Below are 14236 nucleotides of genomic sequence, written 5' to 3'. Positions count from 1 at the left end.
CCCAGGTGGTCTGTGCGTCTTATCACCTCCCCAGTCCCAGCCGCTCAGTTTCCCGGGCGTGTCGCAAGAGCACCATCTCAGGTGTGCTGTGTGTGTCCTCTGCGACCCTCCTGGCGGATGTCAACCGTCCAGGATCCCAGGAAGACTTGCTTAGCAACTGGGAGCCTGCTCGCAGTTTGGTGGAGGATGCCGTCTCTGGGGCCGAGATTGTCCCTCGCCTTCCAGCTCTGGCTGTCGCCCACCTGCCTCTCTGCCTCTAGGTCGTGGGGAGGTGCCGGTCTGCAGATGGCTAGCTCTCCTCTGGTATTAGCTTAGTCCTTTGTTCTGTGAGCAGGCCAGGCTGTGCCTTAGGTTAGAGCTTTTCACAGGAAAGTTCTCTCTCTCTCTCTCTTTTTTCTCTCTGGTTATCCCACAGTTCGGGTTACTGTCTCACATTAGCTCCCTCAGATTGTCCTTAGGGCATTCAGGCCCAGTTCTCAATGCCACCCACACCTCCCTGTTCAGCCCCCGCTCGCTGGTGGCAGATTCACATCTGGGCTACTTCTGGGCTACTTCTCTGCTGGGAGTTGCAATTAGGCACATATTCTGTGGGTTTTTTTTTTTTTTTTTCCTCCCAGTTATGTTGTCCTCTGAGATTCCAAAACTCCCCACAGACCCGCCGGTGAGAGTGTTTCCTGGTGTTTGGAAACATCTCCTCCTTCAAGACTCCCTTCCCAGGATAGTCTCCATCCCTAACTCTTTTGTCTCTCTTTTTGTCTTTTATATTTTGTCCTACCTCCTTTTGAAGAGAATGGGCTACCTTTCTGGGGGCCTGGTGTCCTTCGCCAGTGTTCAGAAGTTGTTTTGTGGAAGCTGCTCAGCATTCAAATGATCTTTTGATCTTTTGAATTTGTGGGGGAGAAAGTGGTCTCCCTGTCCTATTCCTCTGCCATCTTCAGACCACCTCTCCAACACTCATTATTTGTAAGCATTGGGCCAAATATATTAGAAAGGATTATCAAAACCATATTACACAGTCATTTCAAAAAGCAAAAACCATAAAACAAATTATAGACCACAGTGATCTTAATTTTGATCAAAAAATTTGCTTGCTAAAAAAGTAATAGCTGCATACATTTACTCAACATCTTCACCATCTCTGAGTTTAACAAAGTAACAGAAACATTTTTTAGAGCCTTTAGTATGCTCTGGGCACTATTCTAAGAGATTTACACATATTACCTTGTTTAATTCCCAAAACAACTCTGTAAGGTAAAGAGAATTATCCTCAATTTATAGATGAAAAACTGAAGCACAGAGGGTAAGTAATTCACTCAAGGCTGTATTACTAGTAAATGATGGAGTTATTTAATTAACTTGAAACCTTACACAGATTATTGAAGAATGATTACATTTACATAGCATGCCAAGGGAAATACCTTTAAGACTATACAGATATACGCACATTAACCATGTTTTACAAGCATTAATTTTGTGCACGTGTGTCTTGAGCCAAAGCTACTCACAGATTCACTTGTTTGTAGTTTGCCTCACATTGAATCTTACTTGAGAAAAAATCTTGGTTAACCACAACAAAACACACAGAGCAACTATTTATTTTATAAAGTTATTTGTCATCTTACAATGTGATTCATCTGAGGTGCCTTAGGCAGCACGCTGCCAGATGTCACACGGTGTGCACGCATCAACGCTGTCGCTTTCCTTCTGGTGCACCTGCTTGACCTGAACCAACTATATTGCTAAAATCACATAGAGACTGAATTAACTACACGCTTTAACAGCAACATATACATTACACAGGGAGAAGCACAGCTATCCGTATATGAAAAGTTGAACAAGGCATGATAAGATTTTATTTCTCTGAACTTGGAATAAGATTTTAGGGTCCTTGAATTTGAAATCAACTGTGTAAGGGGTTATGACTTCTCAGGACATGAAGACCCAAGGAGAACTTTTCTTTAAATATTCACAATTTAAAAAAAAAGGACTATGCCATATATATAATTACATTCTTATTTATATTTATCTGGTCAGTCCAAATAGTTTTGAGCTTTTTTTGGGGGGGGGGGTTTCTTAAATTAGTATATGAGTTAATGAAAATATTAATAATTTTGCTGTTCCATCAGTATGTTAAATTTAAACTACCTGATATTACGTATGGAAATTCTGCCTTAAGCAGTATTTTCTGCTGGTCTGGTATGTACAATCAAGGTATGCTATCTCATTGTAGTTACTGTTAAAATAAAAGGGGAAATGGAAATTTTCTGGTGGTCCAGTGGTTAGGACTCCAAGCTTCCACTACAGGGGGCACAGGTTCGATCCCAGATTGGGAAAATAAGATTCCTCATCCTAAGAGAGGTAGGGAGGGATGGTTCTGAGATGCTCATACTTGCTAGCTATTCTTCCTTTTAGCATATATTAGCTGTGGTGTCTTTTGTTGGCATATACAAGTAACATGGTTATAATGGAGGTCTAGCAACTAGAAATGAGAGTAATTTTCATGTGTGGCTAATAAAAATCATTCTCATTACTCTGGGGTCCCACATACAATGCTTTTCCACAACATTTAGCTCATCAGCTTACGTGGACCACAGGAGATATGGACTGGAAACAGTAGATTAGCAATGAATTATTCATAGGTGAAAGCTTTGTAAAAGAATCAATCTTTAGTCTAAGTTAGTCTGCATATTCCAAGGACTCACTATGTTTTTGTGGAAGTGTTTATATATAAGAGGCATTTAATAAATGTTCAGTTGCTAAAAAGGAGAACTATATAGATATCTGTTTGGTATTTAGTTCTTTCTACTTTCTGAAAACGTAAGGAAATAAATTGTTTTCATCTGGAATACATACTTGAATCAAAATAAGAGCTGACTGAAGTGAACAAACTGATTCAGTGCTTTTAAATAGAAAGATCCAGAAAAAGGTGACATACTTATAAAGAAGCTATTTATAAGGATGACATATTTATTATAAGTTTCCTTACCTTGCAAACAGAAAGGACATTAACACTTAACAGTTTCTTGATGGTCTGCAAAAGAAATATTGGTCATCTTATATAGATTTGATCATGGAAGTGACCATATTATACATAAGATAGATAGAGATATATAAATAATCCAGAGATGCACTGAAAGTTTCCCCAGATATAGTATAGACCTTGGAAACTGACAGGATTGGGGGTAAAAAGGCAGCTTATACTTTACTCTCAGTATTACAGTATTTTTCAACAATGCAGTGATTCATGCTAGTATACAAAATCCAAAGTATACGTACAAGTGAAATCTGCAAGTGAAAAAACCACACTAAACCTAAAATAAATATGCAATTTCCTCTCCGCTAACTATTGAATCTAATATTTTCAACAATTTTTAAAAATTTACATATTCTTTCAATAATATGTTTTCTAGTTTTTATTAAAGAATTAGACATGCATCAAGTATATAGCTTTCATTTTGGTAGAGCTAGTTTACCTGAATCCACTATATTGCTGTACACTATTAACACAATTATGGCTTTTAAATTGGTGTTTACAATCCTGATACTTAAACAGAGCTGCTTTGATGTAATAAAAATAATAATAATAAAACTGGAGCTATTATTGAATGTAGCGTTGTGCAGATGAGATGATAAATATTTTCTCATTCAATCCTTCTAACATCTCTGTAAAGCTGCCTATATTATAGGCAAGGGAACGGAGACTAAGGATGGTTGGGTCATTCCCTGGGGATCTCAGGTAGTGAGTAGAAGGACCAGGGTGTGAATCTCAGCTGTTAGATGGACTCCAGCGCTCAGTCTCAACATTATACCATATTGCCTCACCTATGCCTGCACGCATTCTTTCTATGACCACAATCTACAAAAAACAACTTACATTGTCCAAGTCAGGAATATCCAAAAAGTATTCCGGATACTCATATGACATTCCCACATTGTTCACTGAAATAAAACAAGATCATTAGCTAGCTACTATACATTTTGTAGATTTGACATAAAGAGATTAAACATAATGAGACTAAAATGATACATATAATTACATAAAATGTTTATGTCTTGAGTGATCTCTCTATCCATAATCTACCTGTATGGACAGTTCAAATGTCTCCTCTTTCACTAAGCCTTTCCGGATCCAACCCCTGGCAAAAGGACTTTTTATTGGCCTCCCAATTTGCATAGCCCATTGGAGCATGTGTGCATTCCGCCTCTGTAATACATCTGTAGATGTTGCTTAACCTCTCTCTCCGTGTGTGTGTGTTCAGTCGTGTCTGACTCTTTGTGACCTCATGGACTGTAGCCCACCAGGCTCCTTTGTCTGTGGGATCATCCTGGCAGGAATACTGGAGTGGGTTGCCATTTCCTCCTCCAGGGGATCTTCCTGACCTGGGGATCGAACCTGCATTTCCCACAGCTTCTACGTTGGCAAGCGGATTTTTCACCTCTGAGCCACCTGGGAAGCCCAGAGTACAGTAGAAAGAGCGGAGGATACAGTTATATAGGAGACTAAAAACTTGAGTTCTACTTACAACTGTTTCAGAAAATATGTGACTTGGGATAAGTCACGCATGATATGCATCTCAGTGTCTTCACCTCTTAAATGAGAGCACATTTTAATTATTCAACAAACATTTGCCATTCAATTGTGTGCAAGACACGTGTGAAGAACCAGAAAAACCATAAACAATAGTTTGCATCATGGAGCAAACTATCCAGTAGAAAGAGAAAGACACTAAACAAAAAGAATTAAACAACTATTTCATTACAAAGCACAGAGTGCCATGGGGTCTGTCCCAGACCTCATCTGGGAGGTGAGGGAAGGTTTGACATTCACAGAGGTTAAATAACTTGCACAAGACCATAGAGCAAAGTAAGGCTAGGATTCAAACTGAGAATATTTGACTTCAGAGGTGTCTTAACCACTTCTTAAAGCCATCCTATGACTTCATTCCTTATTCAGCTCAGGGGAAAAAAATGTCAGTAATAATTAGATAATAAACAGAAATCTGATAGCAATGTTTAATAAAACTGTAAGGTATCAGAAAAGAAAGGTTTCAGTAGCAAAAAGATAACGAAATTCTGATCATTCTGCTCAAGCGTATAAGGAATTATGCCAGATAAACCTGAGAGTAGTAACAGTAACTTTTTCAACAGACTAACAAAATTAGTGGCTCAAAGGAACTCAGTAAAGGTTCTATATTTAGCAGCAAGCCAGTCACTTGAGGCTGTGACTCTCAAGATTTTACTGGTACAATTCGGTCAGGATGGCTTGAACAAGATCACAGAAACCTGTCTGAAAAATCTGTAAGCAAAGGACAGTAGCAAAGCAAACTGTATTTAATTAAGATTCATGACCATCTGAATAGGGATGGTATCTAAACAGAAAAATAATAGCAGGTTCAAATCCATTTTTATTTTATTCAAAATGTTCTCCGCCCACCAGGGGTTCTAGGAATCAATTCTTTAAAGACCAGCAGAACTAGTTGAAGGCGCGGGTCTGTGTTCATTCAACTTTGCCTTGACCATCCACAAGGTTATAAAGGATGAATGACTTATTTACAGAGAAACAGCAACAACCAAAATATCTGTTAAAATGTTAAACTATTCTTTAGGAAGTCAGTGTTAGATTACAGGAGTCCTCAAGGAAAGGGTTTTGCCGAATTGTAATGTTCTTTGGGAAAGAAGATTCCATCACACACTGCGAACTCCATCTTTCTTCACTCTCTTGTATCTAGAAAACTTTCTAGCTGTAGGTCTCTGGATCTAGAATCTAGACCTAGATTCTAGGTCTCTTTCTAGTCCATGGCAATACTAACGTTACTTTTCAAAATGCTGAAGAAAACTGAACAGTGTTACTATAAATCTTTTACAGTCCCGATTTGGATTTAGAAGGAAAAAAAAAAAAAACAGGAACTTTGTAAGCAGCACCATTAACTTTTGCCATCTTGCCAACTTGTGTTACAAGGGCCAAAGTCAAGCTGAAGATGCCCATACGTAACTAATTAAGCAAGGAAGTGATACTCTGGGTAAGGTTGTATCTACAACACAAAGACTTCAGATCTGTCTCGCTAATTGAGCAAAGGAAAGACATCACAGCTATCCACTCACATGGTGAAAATGTGATCATCTATTTAATACAATTCTAAAAGAAAACACAGTCAACACTGAGACCTTTAATCCAAAGAAATAAATGGTATTATGTATAAGGGCTATGCCTTTATAATCAAAAATAAACACAGGGGAAAAAAAGTCTTAAAACTGGACTAGATCTTTCAGAGCACTGAGCCTGACTTTATGAGCCGAAATACCTGCCAAGGTCACACTGGCCAAGTGGTCCTTTACTCTTAAATCTCTTGCTATCTTATTAGTCAGACCTTTCGCTGGTGGAAGATATGCTACCTGTATTCTCTCCACAGTAAGTAATCACTTCAGAGTGCTATTATTTAAGAGTTCAAGAAAAACAACTGTTGCTCTCAAATGTTATTTCCATAAACTTGCACAACGGTGAGAATCTTTTGGAAAAAGTAAACTCATTGCAATTTTATTTTGAGACGTCAGGTGGCAGCAACAACCAAACAGCAGGCAGAAAAGGCAACCAAACAAGCAGGGACTTGGAAAAGGAAGAAAACAGGCTTTGGGTAGGAGGGAAGGGTGGAAATATTTACATTATAATTTAATCTCATTAAGAATGGGTACATGCAATACCATCTTCTTATATTACAGGATTCATTACAGGATTCGCCAAACCAAACAATGTCACAAGTTGTTCCAACATCATTCAGATAATTGAAAATCCCTTTTAAACGGTAGTGTTTTAAATTAGCATTATATATCTGTTCATTAGTAAGTTTCCTTGAATTCTTCAAGTCAGGCACCAGAGGCAGATTGAACATTTTTGTTCAATGACCTGAAAAATCCTTTTAACTCATGTAACACACCATGTCTTTCAGAAAACAAGGTATTGTATGTACATGTAATCTCAGAATGCCGAGCACTACCCCAGCAATCATCACAGGACCATGAACAGAAACTCTTTCCCATCCATTTCTCAGTGGAGTTCTGAGATTGGGAAGAGCTCAACGGAAGAGATGAGGCAGTTGGAGAAGAGAGGTGAAGACAGGCCAAGAACACGGACAAGGCAAGTGGAAAGAGAAGGAGGTGGCGGATCCCTGCAGAGGAGCTGTTCGTGTGCTAGGCTCAACAGTGCTCTCTCCACATCTGCTATCCAGAACTTTCAAAAACACCGAAACCACAAACCATTATATTTTAAAGACTCGGAAAATCCACAGAGTATTTCTGAATGTTATATAAATATTCTAAATTACACCATACTGCTGCTTAAAAATCATTTCCACCTATCATACTTTTAAAAAATGATGAGAACATACACAAGATTTGTTTCTTCTGAATTCATTTTCTGCTCCTTCTACCCTTACTGGGCTTAGCATCCTTTATCAAAACCAGCTGCTGTACAGATAATGATGTCATTAGGAAATTCGATTTCTGGCATCTGGGTTGGGCATGAGGGAGGAGCAAATGACAATAAATTGCTAGAGAATAAAAGTCCATCTGAACGAACACAATAATAACAGATATGGGTAACCACACACAGACCACCTTCAACCTGCTGCCTCTTCCAGATTAATCACACATAAGACATTAAGGCAGTTTAAAAACACACTGCCTAATGATGCGGTTTCCTAATACATAACAAGTAATGCAGTCTTCTCTATTTCTCTCTCATCACATCAAAGTAGAAAACATGATACTAAGTTTACATTTTGGTCACATTTGTAGTTGGATACACTAATGCAGTTCATTCATAAAAAACTGAATTTTAAAAAATCCTGCCACCTCTCTTTATTGCAAAAGATACTGAATTTTTTAAAATGCAGACCCAAGTAACACCACGAGTGGAGAAAAACTTCTCTTATTTTAAGCTCTCGAACCAGGAGGGGATGGATCTCAGAGTCCAACAGACCCTGATTTCAGTCTGCAGCTACCAGGTCCTAACAAGGTGCAGGTGATTTCACTCCAGTAAGCCTGTTTCCTCATCACCTTTATATATAAAATAGGCATAACAATTTAAGCATTAAATGGGATAATACACACAAAATGTTTAACCCAATGCCTGGAACATACTCTGTCCATGGAATTCTCCAGGTTACCCACCCATACTAGAGTGGGTAGCCATTCCCTTCTCCAGGAGATCTTCCCGACCCAGGGATCAAACCCAGCTCTTCTGCACTGCAAGCAGATTCTTTACTATCTGAGCCACCAGAGAATCCTAAGTGAAGCCCCTCAAAAGTGTGGCAGTGGTGGGCTTCCCTGGTAGCTTCCCTCATGGCTCAGTCGGTAAAGAATTTGCCCGCGATGCAGGAGACCTGGGTTGGATCCCTGAGTCGGGAAGATACCCTGGAGGAGGGCGTGGCAACCCACTCTAGTATTCTTGACTGGAGAATTCCATGGACAGAGAAGCCTGGCAGCCTATAGTCCACGGGGTCACAAAGAGTTGGACACAACTCTGGGTGAGCAACTAACACTTGGAATATACTAGTCTGTTAATAAGTGGGGAGAAAGAGTTGTTAATTGCTGTGTGGTCACTTATTCAACAAGTGTTTATTGAACTCCTATTTTGCACCCAACACTAGGGTAGGTGCCGGGGCTGCAGCACAATAGCCAAGGTCCCTGTTTTTATTGTACGTAACCAGCACTGAAGTGGAAGATCCATCTAAAAGAGAGCTCTAGGCAAGAGTTAACCAGGATAACTTTACACGGATTGAATTTATCCTAACTGCTCCTGTTCCCTCTTTACTTCATTCAAGTAATCTAATCTTACAGTCTGCGGAGTTTGGAAAGTGATGCAAAGAAAATTCCTTCTTTGCCTTATTTAACATATTGCTGTAGCTAGCACATGTTCAGACTCTGACAGATGATATTTGGAACAGCAAGTAAAACATTTTGCAAACTTTACAGTTTTCCTACACTTGTGAGTAGCAATTTCTAAATAAAAGAGAGTTTACAGGGCTTTAAATCTACAGTGCTTTTACTCAGAAATTGAAAAATTAAGATTGAGTCAGAAGCAACACAACAGAACATTTCAGCTCCACTGTTTAATTACAAACTGCTACGTGATGCTCATTACAAAACCATGTAAGATTTGCCATCCATCAAGTTGGAAGAGAGAATGAGGACAGAAGGATGGGAGAGGGTTGGTAGTTAAAGCTCAGTGAACGAGAGGAATGTGTGTCAGTTTCATGAATGATGGTTCTGCTTACATTTCTGAAATCACAGATAATTGTCCAGTTTTAAGCTAAAGGTTTTGCTTTAATTAATACCACTAGTGGGTTTTGAGTAAAAGGAAATACATTTGAATTCAACCTTCTTCTCACTTTAGAAATCCAATCTCGTTCAATACATCTGATGGAACTGTAAGGCACTATGAAAGTGAAAGTCACTCAGTCGTGTCCTACTCTTTGGGACGGTATGGACTCTACCCACCAGGCTCCTCTATCTATGGGATTCTCCAGGCACGAATACTGAAGTAGCTTGCCATTTCCTTCTCCAGGGGATCTTCCCGACCCAGGAATCGAACCGGGGCCTCCTGCATTGCAGCCAGATTCTTTACCAACTGAGCTATGAGGGAAGCCCATAAGGTACTATACTAGTCTCCTAAAAATTCCATGTACCTGTTCTGTTTGCCATGATTGGCTGCATCAGGCTTCTGCTTCATTCAGCCCAAAGGAGGGCATTTACACAAGATCCCACTGTCTACTTGAATCTCCACTTTGCTTTCTCACACCCTTCTCAAGTTTAACATAACTCAAAATGAAATCATCATTGTTTTCTACAGAATTGCTCCTGGTCCATGGTCTCTTGTCTTAGAGAAATAGCTCCCAGCTACTCAAGTCGACCTGAAAGTTGCTAATTAGTAACTGTATAATCTTGGACTGCTTTTGAATGACTTTGGCTACCTGATGCAAAGAGCTGACTCATTAGACAAGACTGATGCTGGGAAAGACTGAAGGCAAAAGGAGAAGGGGACAAGAGAGGATGAGATGGTCAGGTAGCATCACTGACTCAATGGACATGAATTTGAGCAAACTCCAGGAGACAGTGGAGGACAGAGTAGCCAGGTGAGCTGCAGTCCACAGGGTCACAAACAGTCTGACACGACTTAGCGACTACACAACAAAATAATCCTGGACAACGCATTTAATCACTGTAAGTCTGTTTCTTGTCTGTTAAGTGGGATAGAAATATTAATATCTATCTTATAGGATTGTTGGGGATTGAATGAGATTCATTAGCATGGTGCATGGCATATAAAAACACTTAATGAATCTCGGCAATAATAATTAAAAGCAAACTGCTACTATTCTTGACTCCTCAGTCAGGCAAGACCTCTGATGAGGACCTCATCAGAAATTAGTCCTATTTCTATTTAAACATCTCTCCAGTCAATTCACTTCTATCCATTCCCACCACCATCATTCTAATATAAGCCACCCTTATCTTATATTTCATTGCTGAAATAGCCTTATCGGTCTCCTTGCATCAATTCTTGCCTCTTCTACTCGGGAGTCAGAATGATCTAAAGTGCTAGAATGATATCAATTTACTGCTTACTCTACAATCTCTACACTGTCCTGCCAAGAAAGTCCAAACGTATCAACCCGGATTTCTAAGCCTTTTGTGGCATCACTTAATCTCCAGACTCTAGCAGTACAATCTGTGCTCTGGATTTACAGACCTTCTGTCAGCTCCTCAAACCTGCCAAGCACATTCACCTCAGGGTTTTTATACATCCTGTTTCTTCTACCTGGAAACATCTTTTCTTGCAGGATTAATCAACTTTTAGATCTCAACTTAAATATCACTTTCTCGGAGAGATCCTCTCTGACACTCCTAGCCTTCTCAGCAATTTACCCTTTCATTACATGAAACCTATTCCTAATTACTTGTTCAGTGGCTGTCTTCCATGAAAGCAAAAACAGTATCAGTTTTGCTTACTGCTATCTCTCTGCAATTTTACTTGTTGAATGAGTTGGGGCGTGACTATCAACAAACAGGAAGGGACTTCCCTGATGACACAGTGGATGGGACTCTGCCTGCCAATGCAGGAGACAAGGGTTCAATCCCTGGTCCAGAGGCCTCCACATGCCATGGAGTAACCAGGTCTGTGAGCCACGACTACTGAGCCCATGTGCTACAGCTACGGAAGCCTGTGCACCTAGAGCCTGTGCTCTGCATAAGGAGAAGCCACTGCAGTGAACAGCATCGCAGTAAAGAGGAGAAGCCCCTGCTCACCACAACTGGAGAAAGTGTGCACACAGCAACAAAAATCCCAGTGCAGCCAAAAATAAATAAATAAGTAAATAAAATTATTTTTTAAAAATAGGATCTGCCTGTAGCAGGGGGATGGGGAGGGTGGGGTGGGAGAGGAAGACAAACAATTAAGAAATGAAAAAATGCTGTATTAAAAAGAATGCTGTATAATATAGTTTGCCTGGTCCTTGTCCCAGATTCCTGAATGGAAATGTCTAAACCCTTGGAATGTCTTTGTTAATCATGGTGGGGCCTTTGGATCACATCTGAGTTTAAGCTAACCAGACAAGAAACCTGAGGTCAGTCAGTGGTGACTAGAGTTGGGGCTTTGAGCCAGCCCTGCCTGTGGAAAAGGGATGGGGGCTGGAAATTGAGTTGAATCACTTGGCCAAAGGTTTGATTAATCATGCCTAAATAATGAAACCCCAATAAAAACTCTGGGCCCTGAGGTCAATGGAGCTTCCCGGTGGGTGAACACACCAATGTGTGGAAAAGGTGACGAGTCCTGACCCCACAAGGCAAGGGCACAGAAACTCTGTGTCTGGACCCCTCTTGGACTTGCCCTTTGTGTCTCTTCGTTTGGCTGGTCCTGATTTTAAGCTGCTGAACCTGAAAGGGTCACGGGAAACCACAAATTCGTGGCCAGCGGGTCAGAAGTGCAGGTGGCCTGGGGACCTTCAAACTTACAGCTCGTGTCTGAAATGAATGCAGTCTATTTGGGGACTGTGTCATCGTACCTGTGGATCTACACTAACTCTGGTGGTTTGGGACAGAACTTGATTGTATTAGAAAAGAGAAGTTTTGGAAATGTCTTAAACCCCAAGAAGGCATGAAAATTATATCCTGGAATAATAGAGTAAATTCACCCTCTCTACAAACTATCATCCTACCATCCTACAATGCTCCTCTAATCCTTTCTTGCATACTAAAACAATAGCCTCTGTCCTTTCTTGAGCCAGAGTCATTTTATACCTGGGCTACAGGGCAAGGGGAAAAAAAGGAAAAGGAAGAAGGGTGTTTTCAGACATCCAAAGTTTATCACTGGTGCTCTCTCAACTAACCTTATCTTGCCGTTCTATTTTTCATCCTCTCTCTAGGCACCCTTGGGCTTCCCTGGTAGCTCAGTCAGTAGGAATCCACATGCAAGTCAGGAGACTGGAAAGATCCCCTGGAGAACAAAACGGCAAGCCACTCCAGTATTCTTGTCTGGGAAATCCCATGGACAGAGGAGCCTGGTGGGCTACGGTCCATTGGGTCACAAGACTTGGACACGACTTGGCAACTAAACCACCAGCAGCACCTAAGCACCCCCACTGTTCATCAGCCTACCACTACAGTTTCCTCTTTAAGCCTCGCTGCTCCATTTCAAAATGATTTCTCCACATCTTTCATTAACTAAAATAGTCATTCCTCAAGGTGACTCATCCAGCAAGTAGACAGTAAACTGAACACACTAATACCAATCAGATGAAAATGAAGATGTCACTGCTCTTTCAGAGACATTTACATTTCAAAAAAAGGCACTTTAAAACTAATTTCTAAATAGTAAAGTTCCTGAGAATGGCAAGAAGATCATCTGTAGCTTTACATATTTTAAAACCCTCTGAAAAAGCAGCAAGACTCTTCTACTTGTAATTTCCTTCATTAACTGGGAACCGAGAGGCCACATAATAACTTCCCAAAGTGCTTAAGATTTCTCCCCTCCCAGGGTTCCTAGAAAAGTTTTCCTCAGCCCAGTTCCTACCCCCCTGTGGTCCCCACTCTCAGCCATCTGTTTCCTTTTCCTCTGACACTTTGGGGACTGAAGTACAACAAAGCCTTCTAGAGATCTCAACCAAACTAATTCCCTGGGAGTTTGCCATTTTGAAGCTAACTGGTCCTTTCCCCCAAGTAGCTAATAATATTTTTGGTCTTTTGTTAAGAAGCTTTGAAAATTAAATATAAACAGTTATAGAGCTACAGGACTGATCTTAACTATTAATCTCTGCTCAAACTATCTTTTAAGATACTTAATTCCCAACACTCAACTATTTTCCATCCCAGAACAAATACTAAGTTGTAGGGGGGAAAACAGAACACAAATGCTTCTGATGTTTTTCCCATAATCCATAAGGCTGCATAGGTAAGGATAATCAAGAGATATTTTTGCATTCAGCTGAGAAGGGAAGATACCAATTAAAAAATAACCCACCAAATACATTAATAGAACAATTATTTATTTATGAAGGGCACAGGAAGAAAAGTGGAGAAGGCAATGGCACCCCACTTCAGTACTCTTGCCTGGAAAATCCCATGGACGGAGGAGCCTGGAAGGCTGCAATGATGGGGTCCCTGAGGGTTGGACACGACTGAGCGACTTCACTTTCACTTTTCACTTTCATGCATTGGAGAAGGAAATGGCAACCCACTCCAGCGTTCTTGCCTGGAGAATCCCAGGGATGGGCGAGCCTGGTGGGCTGCCGTCTATGGGGTCGCACAGAGTCGGACACGATTGAAGTGACTTAGTAGTAGTAGTAGGAAGAAAAGAGAAAAACATCTATCTCAGATTTTGCAATCAACTGACTCTTATTGTCTATATATGCTGTTGTTATTTAAATGCTGCCTCTTAATATAATTATGGGCACTGTGTAGAGACAGAAAATAGTTCATGGGTAATCAACAGGTACTAAGCCATTACAGATCGACACCCGGTACCAACAGATTTTCTGGACTCTACAAGTTACATAAATAATGACATGGGTGGAGAGGACCTTAATAGCACTTAGCATAGGGAAACTCTTGGTCCAGGATGCATTAAAAGCTTGAAAAAAGCTATGGTTGATTTTTTTTAAATGAATCACAAACTAAGCATCTTTTTCCAGAAGGACCTTTCTATTTTTGCCTCTAAAATAAAGAATGCCACTGTTTAAAAGTA

General features: G+C 40.3%; 1 protein-coding gene across 1 annotated transcript in view; it reads right to left on the bottom strand.

Annotated features, from left to right (window-relative positions):
• The window catches only part of HSD17B12 (hydroxysteroid 17-beta dehydrogenase 12), a 177263-nt gene that overhangs the window by 45687 nt on the left and 117340 nt on the right, over nt 1-14236 (bottom strand). Inside the window, exons 5-6 of the mRNA XM_061381190.1 lie at nt 3875-3939; nt 2987-3031 (exon numbers count right to left, since the gene is read on the bottom strand). Of these exons, the coding sequence (XP_061237174.1) occupies nt 2987-3031; nt 3875-3939 (110 nt within the window). The remainder of the gene's footprint in view (nt 1-2986; nt 3032-3874; nt 3940-14236) is intronic.

This window comes from Bos javanicus, chromosome 15 (genome assembly GCF_032452875.1).
Source record: "Bos javanicus breed banteng chromosome 15, ARS-OSU_banteng_1.0, whole genome shotgun sequence".
NCBI classification, from domain to species: domain Eukaryota; kingdom Metazoa; phylum Chordata; class Mammalia; order Artiodactyla; family Bovidae; genus Bos; species Bos javanicus.
The sequence above is the reverse complement of the archived record's forward strand: the minus strand, read 5'-3'. Positions and strand labels throughout refer to the sequence as shown.